The 26,031-nt window shown below is 30.6% G+C and overlaps 1 protein-coding gene across 7 annotated transcripts in view; it reads right to left on the reverse strand.

The window, feature by feature from the left end:
• Window positions 1–11,920: 11,920 nt before the first annotated feature.
• LOC118203104 (uncharacterized) overlaps window positions 11,921–26,031 on the reverse strand; it is a 227,482-nt gene continuing 213,371 nt past the window's right edge. For all 7 annotated transcript variants that reach the window (XM_035375344.2, XM_085810965.1, XM_085810963.1 and 4 more), the window contains 3 exons: window positions 24,456–24,967; window positions 17,184–17,437; window positions 11,921–12,859 (listed from right to left, as the gene is read on the reverse strand). In XM_035375344.2, the coding sequence (XP_035231235.1) occupies window positions 12,846–12,859; window positions 17,184–17,437; window positions 24,456–24,967 (780 nt within the window). In that variant the 3' untranslated portion in view covers window positions 11,921–12,845. The remainder of the gene's footprint in view (window positions 12,860–17,183; window positions 17,438–24,455; window positions 24,968–26,031) is intronic.

Raw genomic sequence — 26,031 nt, forward strand, 5'->3', positions numbered from 1 at the left:
ATTTGGTCTACCGGAAAGATCTGTCCGTTTCTATGACAATAATTTTCAACACGTAAGAATATGTTTATTTGGCACGTGTTCGGCTCTCTATTTTTATCTCTTAATGTATATATACTGACATAGCAAATTAACTAAAAAAAAAAAAAGTTGATTCAAGTTAGTCTTAAATGTGAAGCGATAGTGTACCCATGGCTACTGAATAAAATTCATTTACACCACTGTATTTTATATGAGTTTCAACAAGGAAGAAATGCTACAGAAGCAGGTAGAAATTTATTGAAAGTGTTTGGTGAAGGTGCAGTTTCTGATAGGATATGCAAAAGATTGTTAAAAAAATTTGAAAGAGGCGATTTCAACCTTTCTGATAAGCAACGTTCTAAGCGACCGTCTTTGATCAACGCCGTTGAGACCATATTGGAGCGAGATCCTTTTCCGACAACATCAGAGATCGCAGAAAGGCTTGATTTAGCTCAGCAAACCATTTCTGGCCATATTCAAAAGACAGGATTGGTGTGAAAATATTCAAGATGAATTAAGTCAGAAGAATTTGGATGATCGAGTCGTCATATGCACATCTCTGCTTGATCGGAACAAAATCGAGCCCTTCTTGAACCGGATGATAGCTAGGGATGAAAAGTGGATTACCTACAAAAACATTGTAAAGAGAAAGGCATATTGTGAGCCCGAAAAACCGAGTCCTTCCATCTCTAAACCAAATTTGACTTTGAGTAAGAGAATGACCAATACATTATGAGCTTTTAAAATTGAACGAAAAGCTCAATTCAGAGAAGTATTGTCAGCAACTCGATAATTTAAAGACAGCAGTCCAAGAAAAGAGGCCAGGAATGTTCAATAGGAAGGACACTATGCTGCATCATGATAATGTCAGGCCACATGCTGCTTTGGGGACTCATAAAAAATTGCAGAACTAGGCTGGGAAATTCTGTCGCATCCACTATATTTTCCAGACTTAGCACTCTCCGACAATCACTTTTTTGTCCTTACAAAATTTTTTGAAGGGCAAAACATTCAAAAATGAAGAAGATATCAAAAAAGCACTGGTTCAATTTTTCGCATCAAAAGACACATTTTTCAAAAATGGGATATACAAATTGCCCTCACGCTGGCAAGAAGTTATTAATAATAATGGCAATTATTTAATAAAGTTTATTGACAGTAAGAAAAATTTATATTTTGTGTTATTCCAAAAACGGACAGAACTTTCTGGTAGACGAATATATGTGTTGAAGGTCTAAGTTATGTGACCAAAGAGTAGCTAGAGCTAGCATAAATGCAAATAAAAAAGGTAGGCATAAAACTGAGTTTCTCTTAGTATATAAGGTTAAAAACATTACTCATGTAAAGATACCTAATAATTAAGACACAATAACACGCCGAATAAATACTAATTCAGAAGTCAAACAACAAAAATCAGCGTTAATTTACAAAATTTTCACAGGACTAGTTTCGATGGTTTTACCGAACCATCATCTTCAGCTGCAAAACCGCAAATGAACAAGATAGGAAATAATGTTTAGATAAGATAAGAAAGCCTGGACAAGAATAAGCAAGTGGCGCCATCTGTTGGCGAAACCAGAACTAAAACATAATTTCTCTAAAAGCCGAAGGCAAATTTGGATTGGAATTAGGATCGTTAACTAGAACAGAAAGATTTTTATGAATGTGAAATGCCTCTAGAAAATCCAGTTCTCCAATGGAAGATGTTTTTTGAATAATTTTGGCAGCAGAAAAATTGAAAGTGTGATTTTCGGACCAACAATGTTGAGCAACAGAAGACTTCTGTGTTTCCTTTTTTCTAACATATGCCTCATGTTCTCTGACGCGAAATTTTAAGGCTCTCTTAGTTTGGCCAATGTAAATTAAACCGCACTGTCAAGGAATCCTATAAATACCCCAGGAATTCATATCCGGAATGGGGTCCTTGAGTATAGAAGTTGGAATTTTATTGATGGGAGAGTAAACAACCCGAAAGTTAAAATTTCTGCAAAATATGTGCAACTTTATAGCTAATTGATGGAAAGAAGGGAATGACAACAGAATTTTTATAATCTCCTAAAATAAGAGTGTGGCTTTTGGTGTGTTGAGATGAGAATTTTTTAACTGCTTGATTAATAATGTTGGGTGAAAAGCCCCTGTCAATAGCTATTGCTTTTAAATAATTTCGTTCTTCATCAAGGGCTAGTTTGGAGGAGCAAACTTGAAGAACACGGAAAACATAGGAATAAAATGAAGCTAACTTTTGTTTAGTCGGATGACATGATTTAAAGTGTGGTGGAAGGCAAACCGATGAAGGTTTACGGTAAACTGTAGTACTGAAGTTGGATGTGTTATGTGTGACCAGAATGTCGAGAAACGGAAGAGAATTGCAAGTCTCAAGTTCAAAAGTGAACTGAATAGCAGGATCAATAGAATTCATTGTTGAAAGAACTCTATTTAAATCATCTTTATTACCTTCAAACAGGGTAAAAGTATCGTCTACGTAGCGGAACCATGCCGGGAAGTTTAAAGTTTCAAACAATTTTGATTCATAATAATGCATGTAGATATCAGCCAGGATGGGACTGAGGGTGCTTCCCATGGCTAATCCCTCAGTTTGCTTGTAATATTTATTTTGGAAAACAAAATGTGTTTGTTTCAAACAGAGTTGAGTGAGAGAAATTAGCTCATCAATTTCGATGCAAGAGAAATGAAATTCGCGAAGTCTGGTTTCTAGACATCTTAATGCACCCTCCACTGGGACATTGGTGAATAATGATTTTACATCAAAAGAAACCATGAGTAAATTACGAGGAGAAATGTTTTTAACCTTTTTTACAAACTCTATTGAAATTTTTATGGTGTAAATGTTATTGTCTAATAGATTGGAAAATCTAGAAACTAAATATTTAGCTAATGGATACGAGGCAGTACCTAAATTTGATACAATAGGGCGGAAAGGAATACCACTTTTATGAATTTTGGGAAGAGCATATAATCTGGCACAATTCGCAACAGATGGGATAAGCGAATGTTTTAAGTTGCTTGAAATGATTTGCGAAGATTTGATCGCAGTTTTTATTTTGGATAAGTCCGAAGGTGAAGGATCTTTAGGGATCGGATTATATGGTCGAAACATTCACAGAAAGAAATGATTAGGCATCTTATCGCTCATAATGTGAAATTCAATAATAAACCTTTGAAACCAAATCTAACTGCGAGAGAAAGAGCTACAATGTGCGAGATTCATTCTAACCCGGATATTGTCATTTCAAAGGCCGACAAAGGTGGCCAGATAGTCGTCATGGATAAGAACACTTACATCGATGGTGTCACTAAACTCTTAAATGAAGGACCATATAATCCGATCCCTAAAGATCCTTCACCTTCGGACTTATCCAAAATAAAAACTGCGATCAAATCTTCACAAATCATTTCAAGCAACTTAAAACATTCGCTTATCCCATCTGTTGCGAATTGTGCCAGATTATATGCTTTTCCCAAAATTCATAAAAGTGGTATTCCTTTCCGCCCTATTGTATCAAATTTAGGTACTGCCTCGTATCCATTAGCTAAATATTTAGTTTCTAGATTTTCCAATCTATTAAACAATAACATTTACACCATAAAAAATTCAATAGAGTTTGTAAAAAAGGTTAAAAACATTTCTCCTCGTAATTTACTCATGGTTTCTTTTGATGTAAAATCATTATTCACCAATGTCCCAGTGGAGGGTGCATTAAGATGTCTAGAAACCAGACTTCGCGAATTTCATTTCTCTTGCATCGAAATTGATGAGCTAATTTCTCTCACTCAACTCTGTTTGAAACAAACACATTTTGTTTTCCAAAATAAATATTACAAGCAAACTGAGGGATTAGCCATGGGAAGCCCCCTCAGTCCCATCCTGGCTGATATCTACATGCATTATTATGAATCAAAATTGTTTGAAACTTTAAACTTCCCGGCATGGTTCCGCTACGTAGACGATACTTTTACCCTGTTTGAAGGTAATAAAGATGATTTAAATAGAGTTCTTTCAACAATGAATTCTATTGATCCTGCTATTCAGTTCACTTTTGAACTTGAGACTTGCAATTCTCTTCCGTTTCTCGACATTCTGGTCACACGTAACACATCCAACTTCAGTACTACAGTTTACCGTAAACCTTCATCGGTTTGGCTTCCACCACACTTTAAATCATGTCATCCGACTAAACAAAAGTTAGCTTCATTTTATTCCTATGTTTTCCGTGCTCTTCAAGTTTGCTCCTCCAAACTAGCCCTTGATGAAGAACTAAATTATTTAAAAGCAATAGCTATTGACAGGGGCTTTTCACCCAACATTATTAATCAAGCAGTTAAAAAATTCTCATCTCAACACACTAAAAGCCACACTCTTATTTTAGGAGATTATAAAAATTCTGTTGTCATTCCCTTCTTTCCATCAATTAGCTATAAAGTTGCACATATTTTGCAGAAATTTAACTTTCGGGTTGTTTACTCTCCCATCAATAAAATTCCAACTTCTATACTCAAGGACCCCATTCCGGATATGAATTCCTGGGGTATTTATAGGATTCCTTGCCAGTGCGTTTTAATTTACATTGGCCAAACTAAGAGAGCCTTAAAATTTCGCGTCAAAGAACATGAGGCATATGTTAGAAAAAAGGAAACACAGAAGTCTTCTGTTGCTCAACATTGTTGGTCCGAAAATCACACTTTCAATTTTTCTGCTGCCAAAATTATTCAAAAAACATCTTCCATTGGAGAACTGGATTTTCTAGAGGCATTTCACATTCATAAAAATCTTTCTGTTCTAGTTAACGATCCTAATTCCAATCCAAATTTGCCTTCGGCTTTTAGAGAAATTATGTTTTAGTTCTGGTTTCGCCAACAGATGGCGCCACTTGCTTATTCTTGTCCAGGCTTTCTTATCTTATCTAAACATTATTTCCTATCTTGTTCATTTGCGGTTTTGCAGCTGAAGATGATGGTTCGGTAAAACCATCGAAACTAGTCCTGTGAAAATTTTGTAAATTAACGCTGATTTTTGTTGTTTGACTTCTGAATTAGTATACCTAATAATAATAACTTGTTTAATTCTGATCAAGGTATTTTTAATTTTGTATGTTGATGCTGCTATCAGGGAATAACCATTTCGGAATTTGTACTTCATAATCTATTTAGCTGAGATTTTGAATTTAAAATTCATAATCAAAAATCAACTTATACATATGATCATTTATAAATTAGCCTGTAAATTTAAAAAGATTACTTAATAAAAATTCTATGTGGTTTTTTTATATGTAAAAATTAAATAAAATATTTAAGCGATACGTTTGTTTAAAGTATAATTTTATTGGTTGAATATTCCCACAAAATCTCACATAACACAGAAAGTAAAAATTATAAATGGCTCCTTTTTTTAATTCACAGGTGAGTGCTCAAATTTCTAACACAGACTTAATTTCAGTGTTATTGATTGTTAAAACTGTATTGATCATCACTGTAAGAAAGCAAATCATTAAAAAAATCTGTAAATCTGAAAACAATTTTATGGAAGTTATTCTGTCATACTATAAATATGAGAAAAGAAATATATATCTCTTAAGCAATCTCATGCTCTATGCAAAAGTTTTTTTATCAGTTGCAAAATTTTTAATTGTTATTATATACTTAAATTTTCACCTGAAATTAAATCTAAATGTAATAAATTAGCAACAGCATGTATATTGCAAGCCAGTTTTTGGCATATTTCTTTTGATTTTATTCAAATGGCAAGATGAATTTTTCTATTATTCTGTTATTCTGGTCACCTATGCTCAGAAAAGAAGCAAGTGCATTTAAAACTGAATTCCTTTTGTCTTGAGTTTTGATTTTATTCAACAATAATAAAAACTTAGCTTTATGACTTGGAAAGCATTAGATATTATTTTTATTTAAAAATAATTATGTATTTTTGTAACTTATAGTTTAATTTAAAATATTTTTAATGGTAAGAGATTAATAACTCTTTTGAGTTGTCAATCTGCACTTTTCAGATTGTGAGTTAAAATTCTTTTTAATTACTTTGAGAAATAATGGTCATTTTCAGAGATAATATTCTTACGGACATTATTGCCATGCACACATATATACACTGCCAATTTTTATTATTTGTAGTTTTGCATTATTTTAAATAATACATAAATGAAATGAAAGCAATTATTATTAATTCACCAAAAATTCTAAGCAAAAAACTGATCTGTTATAACTATTCTGACTTTTTTAAAATCTTCTTCCATATATTTTTCATGCATACTGACACACTGCATCGCCCCTGTTTGTGATAATACAAAATGCCATAGTGAACAGAGCTTTTCCAATGAGCATCAAGCACAGCTGCAAGTCACCTAGTACACATCAGTTAATGAGTATGAAGTAAGATTGAGACTGGCATTTTTGTTTTTTGTTAAATGAGTGTAAGTTTCCTGTGCTCTGAGAAGTTACAAATTTGTTTAACTTTATAAAAAGATTGGCTATCTCTTCATATAAAAAAATTAGCTCCTTAAGAAATTATGATCCAACATTGTATTACAAATACAAAAAATCTAATATTTTCCCAATGTTAATTGTAAAATTTGATTTTTTAACTTTCACTGAATATTGTTGGATTCTGCATATGCTCAGCAAATTAGCCCAATGGGTAAAAGTATTGAAATTTTAGTGTCTTGCTCCACAGAAGTTTTGACTTTTGCTTTTCAACAACATTTTTCACTTAAAACTTTTCACTACCACAATGCCTAACAGATTGCTGAAAAACGTTTATAGTTCCTTAATAGATTAGCACTCATTAAGAAAAAACGAAAGGATTACGGTTTCGATGCTTAAAGAAGTTAAGATTTACATCGAAGACAGCAAAATATCACTCGTGCAGTTTTCAAAAGTAATATACAGATGATTTTCCATGTTGTAATCGCAAAAAGCTTCAGGCAGCATATTTCAACGAAAATATGCATTTTGACCGCTATCGAATGCAATTTAACGATGTTTTTGTGTGACATCTCTATATAAGGACAGAATAAAAGACTCTTTTCCTCCAAAAAAAAAAAATTATAAAACTGCTTTAAAATGAATTCTGAAGAGAATTTTTCATGGTGTCTGTATGTACGTATCTCGCATAACTCAAAAACAAGTAGCCTCAGAATTTTGTATATAGAAGAGCTATAACATGTAGCACTTCATATTTTGGTTGCCGTTGGCCGCACCAAACATATATAAATATATTTATATATATTGGGTCAGTCCTTAAGTTCGTGTGCATTACAAGTATGCGTGGAATTCACTATGATGCATTTACTAAAACAATACAATTTTGAACCTGTTGAAACTTGTCATCGTTTAACTAAGATATCATCACCAACTTAATACACGTAAATATCGAACGCATTTTAGTACCCATAGAAGATGAATATAGATAATCAGTACAAATGTGCTGTGCTACATTTTTTTATTTTTGTGTGGTGAATCTGCCAGGTTTACAGCAATAAAAATTAATAGTGTACATGGTGAACACACTATTAGTGTAAGGACTGCCCAGAAATGGTTTAAAAAATTTGGAAAAAGCAGCATGGATGATGAACCCCGTTCAGGACATTTTGAACTGTTGGAACCAAATCAAACGATTAATTCAGAAATTTATAGTGAACAACTTTGCCGTCTAAACTCTGAAATGATCAAGAAACACCCACGACTGGTGAATATCAAGAAAGTGTTGTTTCATCATGATAACGCTAGACCGCATACGGTTCGAACAATGCTGCAAAAAATTAGTGAATTTAATTGGGAGCTTTTGCCACATCCTGCTTACTCCCCGATATTGCCCCAAGTGATTTTCACTTATTTTGTGTCTTACAAAGTTTTTTACTGAGAAAAAACAGGATGTACACAATAAACTTTCAAGTTTTTTTGCATCAAAACCAGAGTCTTTTTACAGTAATGGCATAAAAAAAGGTGCCTTTAAGATAGTGAGACATTGTAGATAATGGAGGGAAATATATAATTGATTAAAACGTTAAATTGTGTTTTTTTATACAACAGTACGAAATCCGTAATCCGGACATCCATTATCTGGAATGATGTATAATCCGGACATCAAAGCCACAAACTTTACGCAAGCGCGTAAAGAATGCACATACATTACGCATGTGTGCATTGAAAGAAATGTTTAATAAAGTAAACAAATAAATATTAATCTCTTTTTGTAAAATTTGATACCCTTTAGATCATAATTGCTCTTTATTCCATAAATTACGGTTTCATATTTTTTAACTGTATAATTTCTGCATGCCATCTTACCAGATTTAAATTGATGATCTATAATCCCGAAAAACCCCTAATCCAGAATTGCCAAAGTCCTGACAAGTCTGGATTATGGACTTTGTACTGTATTATTTAAAAAGTTACCAAAAATGAGCACAAATTTCTGGACTAACCCAATATATCCACTCTGTTACCCGGCTCAGTGATCTCAGTTTCTTTACTCTTGTATGTTTGTAAATTGTGCATTTTTTTGCTTTAAACATGATTGAATTATGTTGTTCTTATCTTCTGGTTAAGGTTTTTATGCCTTTAGGAAATCTGCAAGCAATATTTGTAGAATTATCAACAATTTAAAAGCTGTTTAAGTGCAGCTAAGCCTAATTTTTAAATAACATGGCGGACATGTTTGTTTACATTTGAAACAGCAGAATAGTAGATTTGTTGCCAATCTAGAGAGACTAAGCTTCGCAATAACAAAGATAATGCCTTCATTTATTATTGCAAATTAAATCATGCTTAATCTTTTCTGGAATTTTTTCGAGGAAATAAGTATTTAAGATTTACTTCATAATTTTTAATATCGATATTTTGAGTTTTTATATATTTTTGCCTTGTCGTGAAGTGAGAACTAAATTAATTAAATGAGAAATACTGAATCATCGTTGAAAAACTGTTTCTTTTTTGTTTGCTTAATTTCTTTTATACATCGTTCTAGATTTATTATAGTATTTGAATAGAACATGTGGCAGCAATTGGATAATTCTTCAAATGATATAAATTTTGTGAATTCTGAGTTATAATATGAACGAAATACAATGCTGTTAACCCATTAACCGCCAAAACTACAAGGAATGTTTCTTTTCTCATGAAAATAATAACAAATATTAAATTAAGCATTTATAACATAAATTTATATTGAAAATTTTAAAAAGATGCTCTTACCTGTGGAAAAAGCGAGTGTTATGTTCGCGCAATGCCAGCGGAATAAGACTACGAATGTTTAGTGAGTAGAATTGTACTTGTGTGATGTTCTTTTGAGTGGAGCACAGTATTACTTTTTAGCTGTATAACATTTTATAAATCTACAAATCACTTTACTTGTAATTAATTTAATATTAAAATATACATTGTATTTCTTTTACAAATACAGATTATTTCATTTGAAAGATTCAAGTATGAAAAGCTTGATTACAATCATGATGTAAAGCTACATTACATACTTTGCATCTATAAACAGTCTGGCTATGGTACTCTTTACAACAAAGTCTTTTGTTATCAACGGACTTTACGATAAAATGGCTACCATCTCCATGCAATGGTTTTTGAATGCTGAATTTTCTAGGTCTTCCTGTTCTGATCTATTTCTGGCTAATTCTACACTCTCAATAGGAGTTTGCAAAAGGAATAATGCATTCTCGCGTCTGAAATCTAAAAGAGACTTTATATTTGCAGTAGTAAAAAGTGGTGATATTTAGTAAGTTTAGATACGGTCTCAACTTATATAATTTATCAGTATTGTCAATTTGACTACAGTCAAATGCAACTGCTTCATATTCCTGTACTGCAAACGTGATATCAGTTCTCGTACAGCAGGAACAGAAATGTCCTTATCAAAAGACCAATACATTTTTCTTGAGGTAAAAAATGATATCCTGTAAGCAATAATATTCCAATAAATCTTCTCATATAGGCTTCAGATGCAATAAATTCTGTTTTTTTTTTTTTTTTTTATCCCCCTTAGCGTGTTATATATTTGTCTGTTCAACGAGAAGAGAGTAAATGTCTAAACCAAAAAGAAAACTAGTTTTACCTTGTGTTTTGTATTTTATAATTTCTCTTCTATCTCTTTCTTCATGTTCTTCCTGAGACATAACTAACAGTTCCTTTTTTATCCACTTCAAGATTTCAGTCTTCTGCTTTTTAACTTTTTTGTATGACTATAACTGCTTTTAGAAGGCTAAAACTTACTTCTTTCGTGAATTTCAACTTCCCCAGCAGTATCATTTGGTAAAATATCATTATCATTATTTAAAACATTGCCATTCCTTTCTTCTTCGTCACTAGCCTCTGCAATTTCTGGGGGAACAACAACAACATCAGTTTCATTCTGGTCATTATTAACATTATCATCATCTGTTTTTTCATCAAAAAATCTTTGAAGGGCTTCTTTTAATGTAAGATACCTCATTCTAAGCATTTTTAAACAACCAGAACATCGAAAGGAATGAGTGAAAAAGGAGACTGACTACTTGTTTCTTGCTGACGTCGCGTCAGCGCAACAACTGTTTTTTCTTTCTTCCCAACACAAATATAAACATCTGACTGATGTAATGTTCTGATAAACAGTGACCTTGACTAAAGACAGATCACTCATAAAGACAGCGATTCTTTCGTTAAATATTTTCAGCAAAAATACCCGGTCGAAAATTTTGCTTAAAGTATGAGATTAATTATTATAAGCAAAATGATTGTTGAAGGCAAATATTTTTTTACACAAATAATCTTCGTAATATTCCCTACACAAAATCATCTGCTGGTATAAAATATCTTAGGTAGTTATATGTATATACGCATTTCTTTTGACCCTTGCGTCGACGCAACACCAGCGGCTAATGGGTTAAGTGAACCTAGCGCCAGAGTGTTGATACAGTAAACAAATATAATGAATTTTAAAGAGTGCATTTATTCTGTTGTGGTGTATGCGCTATTGACAAAGTAGATTTAATCCAATCCAATAAGTTTAAATGAAAGGCAAGAAAAAATGCATATAATTTAATATTCCGTACAAGGAAGTCATGTGGTGTACAACATCAGATATTTTTCTCACAAAAATATAAGATGTTTCTGATTTCACATATGAAAGGCCCTAAATTCTTAAATCTATACATGCACAAAAATATAAGACAATGTAAATTTTCAATGTATTTAAAAGTGGATGAAATTATTATTGTATAATAATTTTTTGAATAAAAAAGATATAATAAACATGTTTTTATGTGTCATCATTTTTGTACAATTTGCATATAAGAATTGCATTTTTAACTATTTAAAATTACTTTAATTATTTAAATAATATTCTTCTCTATGCTTTTATTGTTTAAAAACTATTTTTATCACTGAGGAAATTCTCTTAATTTCTGAAAAAACAAAATTCCCGATTTCTGAGTTTTGGTATGTTGGTAGTTATACTGTGGTACAATTCCCCACATCCTATAGCAATACCATCAGACCAAACAGTTTCCACTTCTTTTCATGACTAGTTTTAAAGGCGAAAATTCTCTAGCAAGGTCAAAGATAGATTCCCATAGTCCCACAGATTTACAGAAAATCATTACTGATGACACTCGTAACGTGCAGTACTATACCAAGTTACACTAAAAACATGCAATATGTGCAGCAGAGGAAAGGGGTTTTTCTGGTATATTATGCAAGATGTAAAAGTTTCTGTCATCTCATTCTTGATTGACAGCAAAAGGTACTGAATTAGCTTATATTTTATTTAAATTAGATTTAATCTTTACATTTTAAATTTAAGTGTTATAAACATCTTCTGCATGTAAAAATGATTAATCACTCAGAAATACATTTATAGTTTATTTGAAATGATAAAAGACAACAATAAAGTTAAAACTATTTAATTTTTTATACATATTCATAGTAATTCATCACAAATTAGTCTTTCAATCATTTCAACAGTGAGTAATGTAGATGGACAGTCGTAACAAGTTTCAAAACAAATTTGCAATTCAATTAATTACATAAAAAAAATCACAAATGAAACAATAAACGGATGGATAAATTTTCAAGTGGCAAATAAGTACTTCCAAACTACATTTTCTAAATGAGTTCTATACAAAATAAATAATATATATTTAAATTTTTAATATATATGAATCAAAATTTAAGAATATTCTAACAGGTCAAGGAGAATTCAAATAAATTAATTCTAGTAAAAATTAAATATTGAATATTTATATTTTTTTAAGTATAGCTAATGATTAAAAATTTTATCACATAATTTTGCTTATATCAGCAACTGTGAACCTGTGTAATGAAAAAATGCATTATTATCAGTTACACAGACATTTTATAACTACAGCAACATTCTTATGTACATGTTATTAATATAAATTAATACAGACCATCAAGACACAGTCTTTGGTCTTTGTCGTATAGTGACCGTTAGTTTGAATAAATGAAAAACATATTTAGTTGCAATAAATCTTATTAACTATTCCAACAAACCTTACACAATTTTAAATAAAATGCTCAGTATTAGTATTTACTCTTATGGCATATATTTTGCTCTTAGAGTTTTCATCTGGCATCAAGAAACACTTAACTGATGACCAGAACTTCTAAGATACTCAAGAATGAGAAGTTCAGAGAATAAAATTAATATGAGGAAAATTAGATCTATACAATTACTGCAATGAAGATCCACCATGAAGCTCCATCACAAGAATTAAATTTTACTAAGAGATAAGCTGAAAATTTCCCACGAAAGTTTTCACCCTTTTAAGTCTCCAAATAATCACACAAGGTTAAGAAAGAAGATCTAAAACATAAATAAATAAATTGCATTAAATACAATAAAATAATTGCTCATATTTACAACAACATTAAATATACAATTGTTGAAGTAATTATGACAGAAATAAATATTTCATTTCAGTCTAGAAAGGATAAAAGTTCTGTTCCATGGTGTGATATATGGCATAAGAAATATATTTTATTAATTAAAAATGATGCTGCAAATGTCATCAGTTTGATGTATTTGTAAATAAAATGTTTTAAACTTTTAAAAATGCATTTACTGCTTTTAAATTGCATAATTTGTTAAGCAGTTATAAACATGATGTTTCAACATGATGTTTGACACATATAATTAATGCTCATTGAATGGCAACACTCAAGCAACTGGCTACTTCCAAGGGCATATAGAAGATAAGTTTAACATTTTATGTTGTACACAATAACAATACTTCCCAAATCGCATGGACAATCGATGCATAGTAACATACTGTATCATATATTGTAAGTCTTTTATTTTGAAATTTATTAAAGAAGTTTATAACTTTAGAACATTAATCTGAAGGAATAAATTACACTATACAATATTCACCTCTTATCATTCCACTTATAAAGAATGTGACATTAAGACTCAATAAAATGTTTTTAAGAACCTTGTTTAACCTGCATGTCCCATTCTCAATTATTTTATTCCTAAAATCAATTAATAATCAACAACGGTTTTAATACAGAAAAATATTTTAGTCATCCAGTCTTTAATGCTTATTAAGTCAGTTTTTTTTTTTCATCACACTTCAATTGGACATCCCATTGATGCTATTTTTCTGTTTTTCTCATTGACATATGCTATCTAATTAGTAAAAATCATAATAATAATAATAAAACACAGCTTGCCTGAAGAAAACTGAAAGCATGGTTATATAACTTTTCCTTAGTTATATAAAATGTAACTAAAGAAAAGTTTGTATCTAAAGGGAAGTATTTTATACAGATATTTTAATGAGCATTAAAGACTGGATGACTAAAATGTTTTTCTGTAGTAAAACCGTTGTTGATTATTAATTATTTGCATTCGTCATCACTCGTCAGAAATTTAGAATTTTGAGCTGCTAAGATTTTAGGAATAAAATAATTCAGAATGGGACATATATAAAATGTTGTTGCTTTTTGTATATGTGAGATACTAGGAATAAACACACAATTTAAAAATATTCGTCGAAAAACGAGAACTATTAATTAGCTAAAATGTGCTTTTAAAATTATGACAGAAAAGCAGTCTTAAGTTGGCAAATATTTTGCATAAAACTCAAAAGATTTCAATGGCTTAAATCCCTTTTCTTCAAAAGCAAAAACCTTTTGCAAAGATGGGAAGAAAACTATCATTTTGTGCAGATGGTAATGATGTAAAACGAAAACTAACATAATGCCATCTGTTGAGGAAAATGGTAATGAATGTAAAAAAAAAAGCTAAATATAACTTTTAAAATATTAAGAAAACTAAATTGAAAGTAATTTCATTAACTAAAGTAGATACATTTTTATGAATGTGAAAGACTTCAAAGAAACTCAATTCACTAACTGAAGAAGCTTTATGGATTGTTTTCACAGAACCAAAGTGCTTAACTACAATTAGCTGCTGAAAATTCCCATGTTCCTTCTTTTCAGATTGCGGCTTCATTCTCTTTGATGCAAAATTTTATCTTCTCAGTTCGGCCAATATATATCAAAATCTGTATATATTATAAATCTTACATATAATGTAAATACGCTATAAACTCCTTAAGAACTAAAATCAAAGATGGGATCTTTATCCATTTGAGTCCCAAGCAGTGCGATAGCACTGTTGAGATTTTATGTCGAGAAAACCCAGTACATTTCAAACATTGTGGACAACTGATGGTGCACTTGATATTGATAATGTAGGTGATTGATTTAAATCAAGAGCACTTCAATATAAAATAAACAAAGCGCTATTGCACCTCTTGATATTTCTCTTTATAAAATAAACAAGGGCTATCGTGCTGCTTGGGTCTTTTTCGTACTCATTTAGAAAGTGCAGTTGCGTTGTTTGGGATTCGTCAACAGAGTTTTTTCAATACCCCCTGGGACTCAAACGGTAGTTACAAAAATGCAGTTAATTAAAATATAGGCTTCCTCAATCAGTTGTGGTTTTAATAATACTGAGTCAAAGACTCACTCTTTTTTGATTAATTTACTTCTAACTTTGCTTACTTTCTACCCAGAATAAATGAAAACATTAGAAATGCCAGATACCTATAGTATACTTTAAATCAACGGTTTCAAACTGGTGGCTCCAAAAGCAATTTTATACAAACCACGAATACATTTCAATAATGTATTTTTTGCTGATGTGGTGTAGCAAAAATTTCAGACTTTAGTTATTTAAAGTCCAAGTTTACATTATTTTCATTATCATTAAAAATAAATATGAATAACGTTCCAGAAGATCACGAAATGGAACTAAGGAATTTAAAATGTGACATACATCTTATTCAAAGATTTGAAGATACAGATTTTATGAACTTTCATTCAGACTCATCAAAAAAAACATCAATTATGAAATAAGATCAGTTGAATGAATGTTATGAATTATGCATTAACTCTTTGTGTGGGAACACATATATATGTGAACACCTTTTTTTCATTGTTGCAAATTAATAGGAAAAGAATCCAATGGACTGAGAAGCACCTACGATCTCTGATGAAAATAATCTTTAGTTATTTCTTTTCAATTTTATTAAAATCAAAATGCCATCAAGTATCATGCTGTAGTAAAAAATAAAGAAGTTTATATAATTACAGTAAAAGTCCAGAAATCCGCAACACTGGGACCAGAGGTTGTGCGGATTTTAGGATTTTGTGGATTTCAGGACAGAAAAGATAATATTCAGACTAAAAGTGCAAAATAAATAAGGCGTATTAAATACATTTAATTAAACTATTATATACATTAACACAATAATTATATGCATTAAATTATTATTACATATATAAACTGATTATATTATATTGTTCATTTACATTAGGCTCCTCTATTTTTAAATCAGCATGAATCTCTCAGTAGTCCTAAAATAGGTACCCCATCACTCCACCGCTGCCGAAACCACTCGTACAAGACAGCATCGAGGTTTGTCGATTTCGCCTCATGTAAAGATTTCCGGTATTAGAATCACTGTTGCTATAAAATTTCAACAGCTTTTCTTTATTGTTCCGTATATCATACACAGTCCGTGTAGCAATTCCATACGATTCTGCTATAAACTGAGCAGTAGCACCTGTCTCCATCTTTAGCAGAATTTCCACTTTTTTCATTACCGTCAATGCAACGTGTTTACGTATTTCAACGTCGCAAGCAGTAAAATCACGAATGCGTTTCTTATCTGTCAATGTATTAAAAAGTGCTCAAATTTTAAATATTCTTAGTATATCAACAAAATATCCGGATAAAAAAAATCACTAAACGATCTCGGGAAATAACAAAGCTTAGAAAGTACAATAACGTGAAGCATAAACGTGAAAGAAGAGTTGAGTTAATCATCTGCTTTTTTACCTCGTTGCAGATTAGAGGGGAAAAAACTCTTAGCATGATGTCAATAATTTGGTATTTCCGTTATGACTCATTAATATTCGGTAATTATTATGTCATTATCCAGTAAGTATTTTTTCTTCGGTATTTCGTACTCCATGTTGCAGTTTCCGGAACATATAAACTAAACGTTTATATTTTGAGAGGCAACGAGGATTTTAGGAGTTGGCAGATTTTTGGTATTTGACTGTATTTACATACAAACATGTCTATTTTATTTAAGCACGAAAGAAAACTTTAATAAATAAGAGAAAAAGTTTAGGTAGTCATTTATTCTCAAGTGTTATCCCATTTGGAAAAATTTCTCTAAAGTTTCATGATTTGGTTATTTTTAATTTAAAGTAAGTTATTTAATGATTAATTAAACATATTAGAGTTATTTGAAATACTCTGAAAATTTAATATTTAGCTTTTTCTATTTCAGTTACAAAGCATAACCACAAGAATGTCTTTCAGGTATCAAGCTTGAGATTTCAAATGAAAAAATAAATATAAATTTGATTTTTTTTCTTTTGTTATATTATTACTCTTTATGTATGTTTTGATAAATATTTAGTTAGCATAGCAAAATTGAAAACTTTTTTTTAAATATTTTTCATTTTGTTAAAAAAAAAGTCTGGCCCGTTACCTGTTTTCATATTGTGCACTTAGTTATCTGTATTAGAGGTTACTGCTTTAAACCATAAGTGGAATTAAAGGGTTAAAAAAATTAAGAATATAAAGAATAAAACATTCAATTTACCTGTGAATGGTGATTCCTGCTTTTTTGATAAACTATCTTCGAAAGTCATAAATGGATTTTCTGAATTTAAAAGGTTGGAATTGACATCATCAACATTAATCAGATAGTTTTCGTTATTAACATTATTATCTAAGGAAGAAGGTTCTATGTCCACCAGCTTTGTGAAATCTGTACTGTCTTGAGAGACTTTATTACTTTTAGATTGACTGGTTTCAATGCTGATTAACAGGCCGGCATTTGACATCTCTTCAGGACTAAAGAGAAATAAAATTAAGAGAATGTCAGTGTCATACCTATTTAGTACTGAAAATATTATTTTCTCTTAGGAGCATTTTCTATACTAAATAGATTTCCTTTAATACTAAATGATAATGCTTCAATAGTAACTACATATTCTACAATACTAGCTAGACATACTTCAATGCTAAATAATTATGTGCTTATTAAAAAAATATGACAATCATGAAAACTGTGAATCAAAGCTAAACATTTTAATCCAATATTTTCAAATATGTTTATTCATGACAATCAAATGCTTCTCTTTACATAAATGTTTAGTTTTTATATGGCTTAAAAACAGTTTTGAGCCAAAAAATTAAATTCTTATATGTGCAGTAAGCTGAATATAAATACATTGCTGTCTTTGAATAGCACAGCACCATGATGGAATCATCAGAAATGAATGACATTCAGTGTCTATACAAATTGAGGTGATTAAAAAAATAAAAAAAAAATTACAAAGCAATACAAGATTTCTAAATGCCAAAAATCTGTATTTTGTGAAGCAGCCATATACCGAAATAATAGCTCATATTCTTTGCAGAATTAAACCACACAGGTTTTTGAATGTTTACCTGAAAAATAACACTATCTCTCTATCAGAGCCCAAAACTGATTTACTGAATAACTTTCTTGATGCTAAACAGATGAATCATTTTTTATCATGTTTTGTTTTCATCAGCACATGATTATCAACTCATGGCAGCTAGAGAAATGACTCACAAAGTGATGTCAAAAACACTTTTTCTTCTTCTTCTTCTTCTTTATATATATATATATCTATATCTATATATATATATATATATAGATATATATATATATAGATATATATTAATAATTGAACACTAAACAGCATGGTAACCTTTTAAGTTGTCGTTACATTTTGAAATTATTAGAGACTTCAGTCAACTGCGCTGTGAGGCGTTGAGTGTGTTGATGAGAAGAAATTTAATTTAATTTCATTCCATACGCAAAAAAAAAAAAAAAAAAAAAAAAAAAAAAAAAACAGATATTGTAAATGATATTCATAGGACAAAAGATAAAATTTAATGCTGTTTGAATTAAGAATTAACTAATTTCTAATCCAAATAAACCTTGTATACATAGGAATTCATTTATTCAAGAATCAGATAAGCTTCAAGTATATGTGGGGAAAAAAGACATTATAATAAATAACTAAACTAAGACAGTTATTCAAGTTTAATTTCCTCAACATATGATACAAGCTAGACAAAATTTAGCACAACACATTTCTAGTCACCAATCTTGTGATACATCAGCAATACTTTATAGTGGGTGATAGGTAAGTTTTATTATGACAGTCACAAATCTGAAGATTTTCTTCTAATGAATAGAATTTGTGAAGAAGTGGTAATAAATGAAGATGATATAACACAACTTTTACGTTGTGATGGCAATGCCACAATCACAAATTAACTAACGGTTATGAAATCTGTAGTATGGGTCTAAATCTAGAAAATATTGCCATTGAGAGTGAAGAAAGACACGGAAAGGTTGTTGAGAAAGAAAAAATTTTGGTTTTTCTCGACATGGTAATTATCCCATTCAGGACCAGCATCGTATGTACGCGACGCAACGATTTCACTCCTACCAGCCCAGCATTGCGTATACGTGAAGAGCTCCAATCGATCTCTGCAGCCCAGCATCACATATATGTAACTTTAAAACGGAATGATTTATTTGAATTTTTAAAAGCCAGTAGATGGAACTAAAGGTAACTGTTTTCACATGGGTTGATTCATATGGCATCTGACCTTCATATACTGGCATTAGTTTCTGTTCTGCGCTTCTGGTTTTGATAGATTTATTGGTATAAACTAACTGGGTATCACGGCTCTTTATACAAGCACCTGTGAATTAAAGGGGCACAGGTGTTTATTTCGTTAGTTTTTTTTGGGGGGGGAGAGAGCTTTTGTTCTTTGCTTTTTTCATTATTAGAATGTGGGCAAGTGCATACAGCTCCTTGTTTTCGTTTTATGTTATTTGCTTTTTTTGTTAGGAAAGTGCATTCAGCTGACTTTAGTAGGTGTAATGTCGCCGAACTTCCGTGATGGAAAAACTCAAGACCAGTTGTCTTTTTTTCTATTTATTTTGAAACTTAACATAAGCTTTCTTGGTAAATTAAAAAGTAACATCACAGCATTATTGCAGAAGATTATCAGCTTTCTCGACGCGTAATGCGTCTTACTCGTTTGCATTCCTCAGGAAAGAGCCAGCATTTTTGTTTTTCTTACTCAATCTAATAGGTCTTTATATATATTGCCTTGAATGGTCATTATATATAATGACCCAGGCATTTTATTATGATATAATGTATTTACTTTACATATAATGTATATACTGGCTTGATCAGTAATGGACATCCCGCCAATGGGGCTGTTTCTGTGATCACTTTCCGGTCATCATGGCGGACACTGTTTTTCGATCTAGAAAAACAGGAAGTTTTCTAATATAAACATGATGTCACACAGGATTTGAGAATGAAATATTTCCGGGTGTCTTTTTGAAGAAGTTTTGGGACATGTGTTGGGTTATATTCAGTTTCATTCCGTTAGCAATGGCTAAAAAACAAGATACCGTCTAACTGGAAGACATTTTCCAAATGTTTACATTGACGGAAAAGGTAATAAAGGTAGGAGAAGATGTGCTGTGTGTGCTAAAAGCAAGGAAAAGTGAAAGCAAACAGCATATTTTGAATGCAAAATATGCAATGTGTGTGTCGATCCTTGTTTTGAATTATTCCAGACACAGCAGAATTTTTAAATTGGAATTTAATTATCTACAGGTAATTCTTGCTTATTTTCTTTTTTTAATTTTGCATTTGTAATTTTGTTTTATAGTTATGATTTTAGTATTTTGCCTGTTTAATTTATTTCTATTAATGTGATGTTCTTTATATTAATACATATAAAAACAAGTACATTAAATATGCAATTTCAAAAATTGAAGTCATTATATCAAAACGCTGATTTCATATATATATATATATATATTTTTTTTTTGTAAAATTAGGCTTAACTACTGAAAATGTGCGGGCTGATGGCGATGATCCATTTCAGTGGGTTTGGTCCCGTGACTGTGCTTTGTTCTCTGCGTGCTGGTCCTTAAGGGATTAAAGAAACTGAACAATAAAACTTTGTAATTGAACAAGAAATTATGTCTGTCTATAGAATTAAAGCAAAAATTTTAGCACGAAAAATGAAGCTATTTTGAAAAATGAAGCTATAACAAGTTACATTAAAAGAAATTTTTAATAAAGCAAATAAACATTGAGCTTTTTTATAAATTTTGATCCTGTTAATGTCCCTTATAAATTAATACTTAAATGCTTAATTATTTCATAAACAGCAGCTATTTTGTATTTTTAATTCCATAATTTATATATGTTACTTTACTAGATTTAAACTGATATTCAGAAAATTTTGAAATCCAGAATCAGCGAAGTCCCAATGAGTCCGGATCCCGGACTTTGTACTGTATATGAATAACTACACTATACACATTCTTGTTTCAAAGAGATTCATTAAGAGAAACATTGGATCATTCAGATTAAAAACTTTTGTCTAATTATAGAATAGAGTGCTTCATTCCATTAAAAACACCAAAACAGAGATAACATGCCAAAGATTCCTAGCTTTTATTTATTGCTAATGTGCATTATTATGGCAAACCTTGAAATAGGCTCATCTTTACATTAATTTTAACATTATCTTACACCACCTTATGAGGAAGATGAATTAATTTCTACTGTCATTTTTAAATTGAGCATAAGTTTCAAACTGAATTTGATATTTTTCTTCAATTCATACAGCATCACACTTGTAAAGTAAGTATGCATCATAACAAGTTATAAATTATCTCCTCCCTTCCATTGAATGAAACAAACATATAATGATTTTTGAATATATTATTATTTTTTTCAGATTCTACAACTATTTAACAAATCATCTTTCTGCATAAAAGAGATAATCCATTACATCTTTATTTCTTAACTGAAAAAAAGATCATAATATAGGTCAGTCATAAAAGTGAAATCTTCCACTTTGTTATAACATTCATTTGAACTAGCATTTGAAAATTCAGTATAAGTAGTTTTTTTTTTTTTTTTTTTTTTTTTTTTTTTTTTTTTAATAAACTGCCTGCTTCAAAGTATGATTGTTCACTTTCCAAGAATGACACAAAATGTTTGGAGCATAAAAACATTATCATCTGCAAGTCAGAAATTTATTTGACTTCTACTTCATTGAGTTTATGTTCACAGAAAATACAGAAAACGATAAAGCTTTATGCAAACGTGCATACTGTGTAGAAACCATGGACAGCTGATCAGGAAATAAACTAAATGTAAGTTTTAATTTACATTCGTTTTAATCTTAATTTATATTTTGTGTATTTTAAATTTTATTGTTATGTCAGTCCTTCACAAAATTACTAGCAAGCCACCATCTTGAACATTCTCTTTGCCCCTGGTACATCAACTTGGTGGCATTTTTTAATGTCACCAAAAGGGTTCTAAGGAAAAAAACAACAGGAAAAAAGCCCACAGGAATAATGCTCACAGGTATAAATATTCACAGGAAAAAAGCCCACACAGAAAAATACTCACATGGAAAAATGCTCAATTAGAAATATACTCACGTAACTATATGCTCACATGAAAATAAGCTCACTGATAAATAAAATATGTAGAAATATCCTTACATTAATCAATCAATAATTAATCGATTTGAACATCATACATCTACTTGAATTTTTTAAAGAAAAATTATTTGATCATTTGAAAAAAATTAATGGACAAATGCTCATATTATCCTTTTCAGGGGCGGTATATAAAAGAATGAAAACTATAGTAAAATTTTGCATGTACTGTAATATTTTATACCACTTCCCCCTGTAAGACATTCTTTTTCCTGCAACTGCCAATAGTTTATTATTGTTTTTTATTTACTCTATTTTTGCATGCTTTTGATGTGTATCTATAGAAATTGATGTTTGAATGTAGTTATTTAAGTTTGGAGCCAAAAAAGTGCTAGAAGACCACAGTTTCCAATCAAAGTGTGGAATCATTATGAAGCAGCCTTTGAAAAATCTCCTAAAACAATATATTATTATGAAAGCTTTCATAAGATACTAAATTCATTATTTAACTCTAGCCATCCTAGTATGTGGTTTTTGTTTGATGGACTGAAAAATGACTTAGCCTGTCAACGCCACCACACCATGAAGGCATACTAAGAAGCGAGAGAAATACAATCAAAAGTCGTTAATCCGGACTCGTCGGGACTTCGGCGGTTCCGGATTATCAATTTTTCCGGATTATAGATCATCAGTTTAAATCTCATAAGATGGCATGCAGAAATTCTAAAATTAAAAATATGAAACCGTAATTTATGAAATAAAGAACAATTATGATCTAAAGGGTATCAAAATTTGCAAAAAGAAAAGGCTTAATATTTATTTGTTTACTTTATTAAACATTTCTTTCAATGTAAGTTGTTTAAGTTTTGCTTCGTTTCATGTGATAATACTTTCTCTTTAATTCTATTAAACAGACATAATTTCTTGTTCAGTTACAAAGTTCCGCCGTTCAAGTCCTATAATTGCTGTGTCAAGAACACCGACTAATTTGTCAATCGAAATTTTTTTGTTTTCAATAACCTCTGTCACTTTTCTTCGCTATCGGAAGCGAATTATAATGACGAGGAACTTGTTTTAAATCATATCAAAGACGGAGCATATCGAGATGAAATACTACATTTGGTAAGGAATTATAAGCCAAATAAAATAAAAACATCTGCGCTGAAGATAAGGATAGTGCTAACAAATCAACTTCCAATTCATTACGCGCCCGCCGCCGAGCAGCGTGAAATTGATAAACAGATTTCAGATTTCAAAACATACTTTAGCTTTAGATCCTTTACATATTAACAAATATATATCGGAAATTCTATTTGATATAATCGAAAGTTTAAGCTTACTTTTATAAAATTGCTCTTACAGTCTGCAAAAAATAATAAGCCGGATGCAATTCGAAAATTAAGGAACAATGCAATCATCAACATTAACTGAAATAGAAAATTTTAGCTTATACGTCCATTATACATAAAATGCGCATGCGAAAATGTATTCTGCACTTGCGCACACTCATATGCGCAGTCGTAAAAGGTCTTACGCACACGCGTGAACACCTCTGCGCATGTGTCAACGCGGCGCATGCACAGAAAGTTTTTAGTTTTGATGTCCGGATTATAGATCATTCCGAATTATGGGTATCCGAATTAACGACTTTTGACTGTACCTTAAGTTTATGTGAAATATACATGATTTATATATAACAACGTATTTAACATATTTCTATTTGCTTATTCTTCTAAATGTTTATATTATAAAATGTGTAACTTATATTTGCTATTTTATTTTTTTAACAATTAAAATTGTAATAATTTTTCGCTGTATATTCTGTTTCATTTTTCTTCCTTCCTCCTCTTTTTCGTCTAATTCAAAATGGCCCATTTGTTAATCTTATATAGCAACTAAATCTACACATAAGCTATACAGTTTTATATACCATAGATGTTTTGGTAATTTAAATAATTTTTCTTTGAAAAATTCAAGTAGGTGTACGATGTTCAAATCGATTATTTATTGATTGATTAATGTAAAAATATTTCTACGTATTTTATTTATCAGTGGGCTTATTTTTATGTGAGCTTTTTTCCGTGAGAGCATATTTCTAAATGAGCATTTTTCCATGTGAGATTTTTTCTATGTGGGCATATTTCTGTGTAGGCTTTTTTTCTTGTGAGCATTTATACATGTGAGCATTATTCTGTGAGCATTTTTCCTGTGGGCTTTTTTCCTGTGGGCATTTTTCCGGTCACCCACCAAAAGGCACCCTGTTCTAGAGAGAATGCAAAATGTTTAGCATGCATAAAAAGCATTTACTACAAAATATTTTTTTTAAAATCATACCTAGTGGTACAACTCATTTCTTCATGGCTGCTATAGCCATTAGTTTGTGATGGAGATGTAACTTCATTGGCACTCAAAGTTCTGTTTGAAGTTATCTTAAAACTATTTGACACACTACTATTTGATACCAACTGTTCACTACGTCCAACACAGAAGCCATTACTTTTATTAGAATGGTTACTAATATTTTCTGTATTAAGTAAATCTGGAAGTGCTTCTTTATGAGATATTCTGTTCTCATCTGAAAATGGCCATGAACTGGAATTGGAAACGTGATTTGTTGTGGCACTGAAGGAGACTGAACTATTTTCCACTTTCGTTTCGAAACCTCCATTGGAAATATTTACTATGTTATTTGCTTGTGGCAAGATGTTCTGTTTAGAAGCCTCTATGGAAGTGGCAGAACTACTCATTTCGGCAGCTTTTGTAGACTTCACAATGTTTTCATTTTGAGAGTTACTTGAAGATGCAGCAGCTTTTGCTCTTGTGCGAGCCATTATTTGCTCAACACGCTGCAAGAAAAAAAAAATTATTATACATTTTGTGGATTTTCGTCAAGTTGAATATTGCTTTGAATAGCATCAAGGAAAAAAAAAAAAAAAAAAAAAACTACATCAAATAACAGAAAAAGGTACTCTGGTACATTTAAAAATAAATATCAAAAATGTATAATAAATCAATAGCAATATGCAACAAAAAATTAACATTCTACATGCAATGTGAAAGAAAGAATTCTGAATGTTTCCATAAGATTAAAAGTTCATGAAATGAAAATGAATATAAATCGTGTAATAATTAAATAGACTCTGAACTTGAAAATTTATAATATTAAAAAAGCAAAAGTAAAAGCTGTAAATGTGATATATATAATATATATATATTTTTTATTTTATAAGAATAAATTGAGTTTAATTAAAAAAATTAAATTTAACTACATATTTAATTAAAGATTCTTTGTGCCATTGCTGCAAGGAATGAAATTTAAGCAAATTTAAATTCTAAACAAATACGTATAAAAGTAAAAAAGTAGAAAAGCAAATTTAAATTCTAAATAAAGGACTAAATTTGCTTTTCTACTTTTTTACTTTTATATGTATTTGTTTAGAATTTATATTTTATTTTACTTATGTACACAAGTTGAATTTTACTAAAAATTATTCCTCACATGCTAAAAATGCTTATTTTTTTAAACTTTAAATGCTTCCATAATTTCAAATTCCCAGAAAATAATTTTATTAAATAAATTATGTGCAACATGTAATTCTTCTACTGAATAGGCTGAGTTTTCTTTTTCCCCCCACTTTGGAAAAGCACATGACAGTTATCTACTTAAAAGGAGGGATGTCTTCATGGAGGAACTTCTATGGGATATTGGATCATATCTACATAACACATGGGGGGAAAAAACCACGAAAGTGCCCATTCACTGGGATTTCAACCTGGGTCAAACTAATAAAGTTTTGCAACTTTATTGCTGAGTCGCTGGTCAGCTTTCTACTGAATAAATGTATTAGATATTTATACACTCATGTCCATAAATTAAGGAAAATGCAAAATCAGTCAAAGGAAGAGTTAG

Source organism: Stegodyphus dumicola, chromosome 2 (assembly GCF_044657685.1).
Source record: "Stegodyphus dumicola isolate Sdum_Otavi_A_Nest chromosome 2, ASM4465768v1".
Taxonomy (NCBI): Eukaryota; Metazoa; Arthropoda; class Arachnida; order Araneae; family Eresidae; genus Stegodyphus; species Stegodyphus dumicola.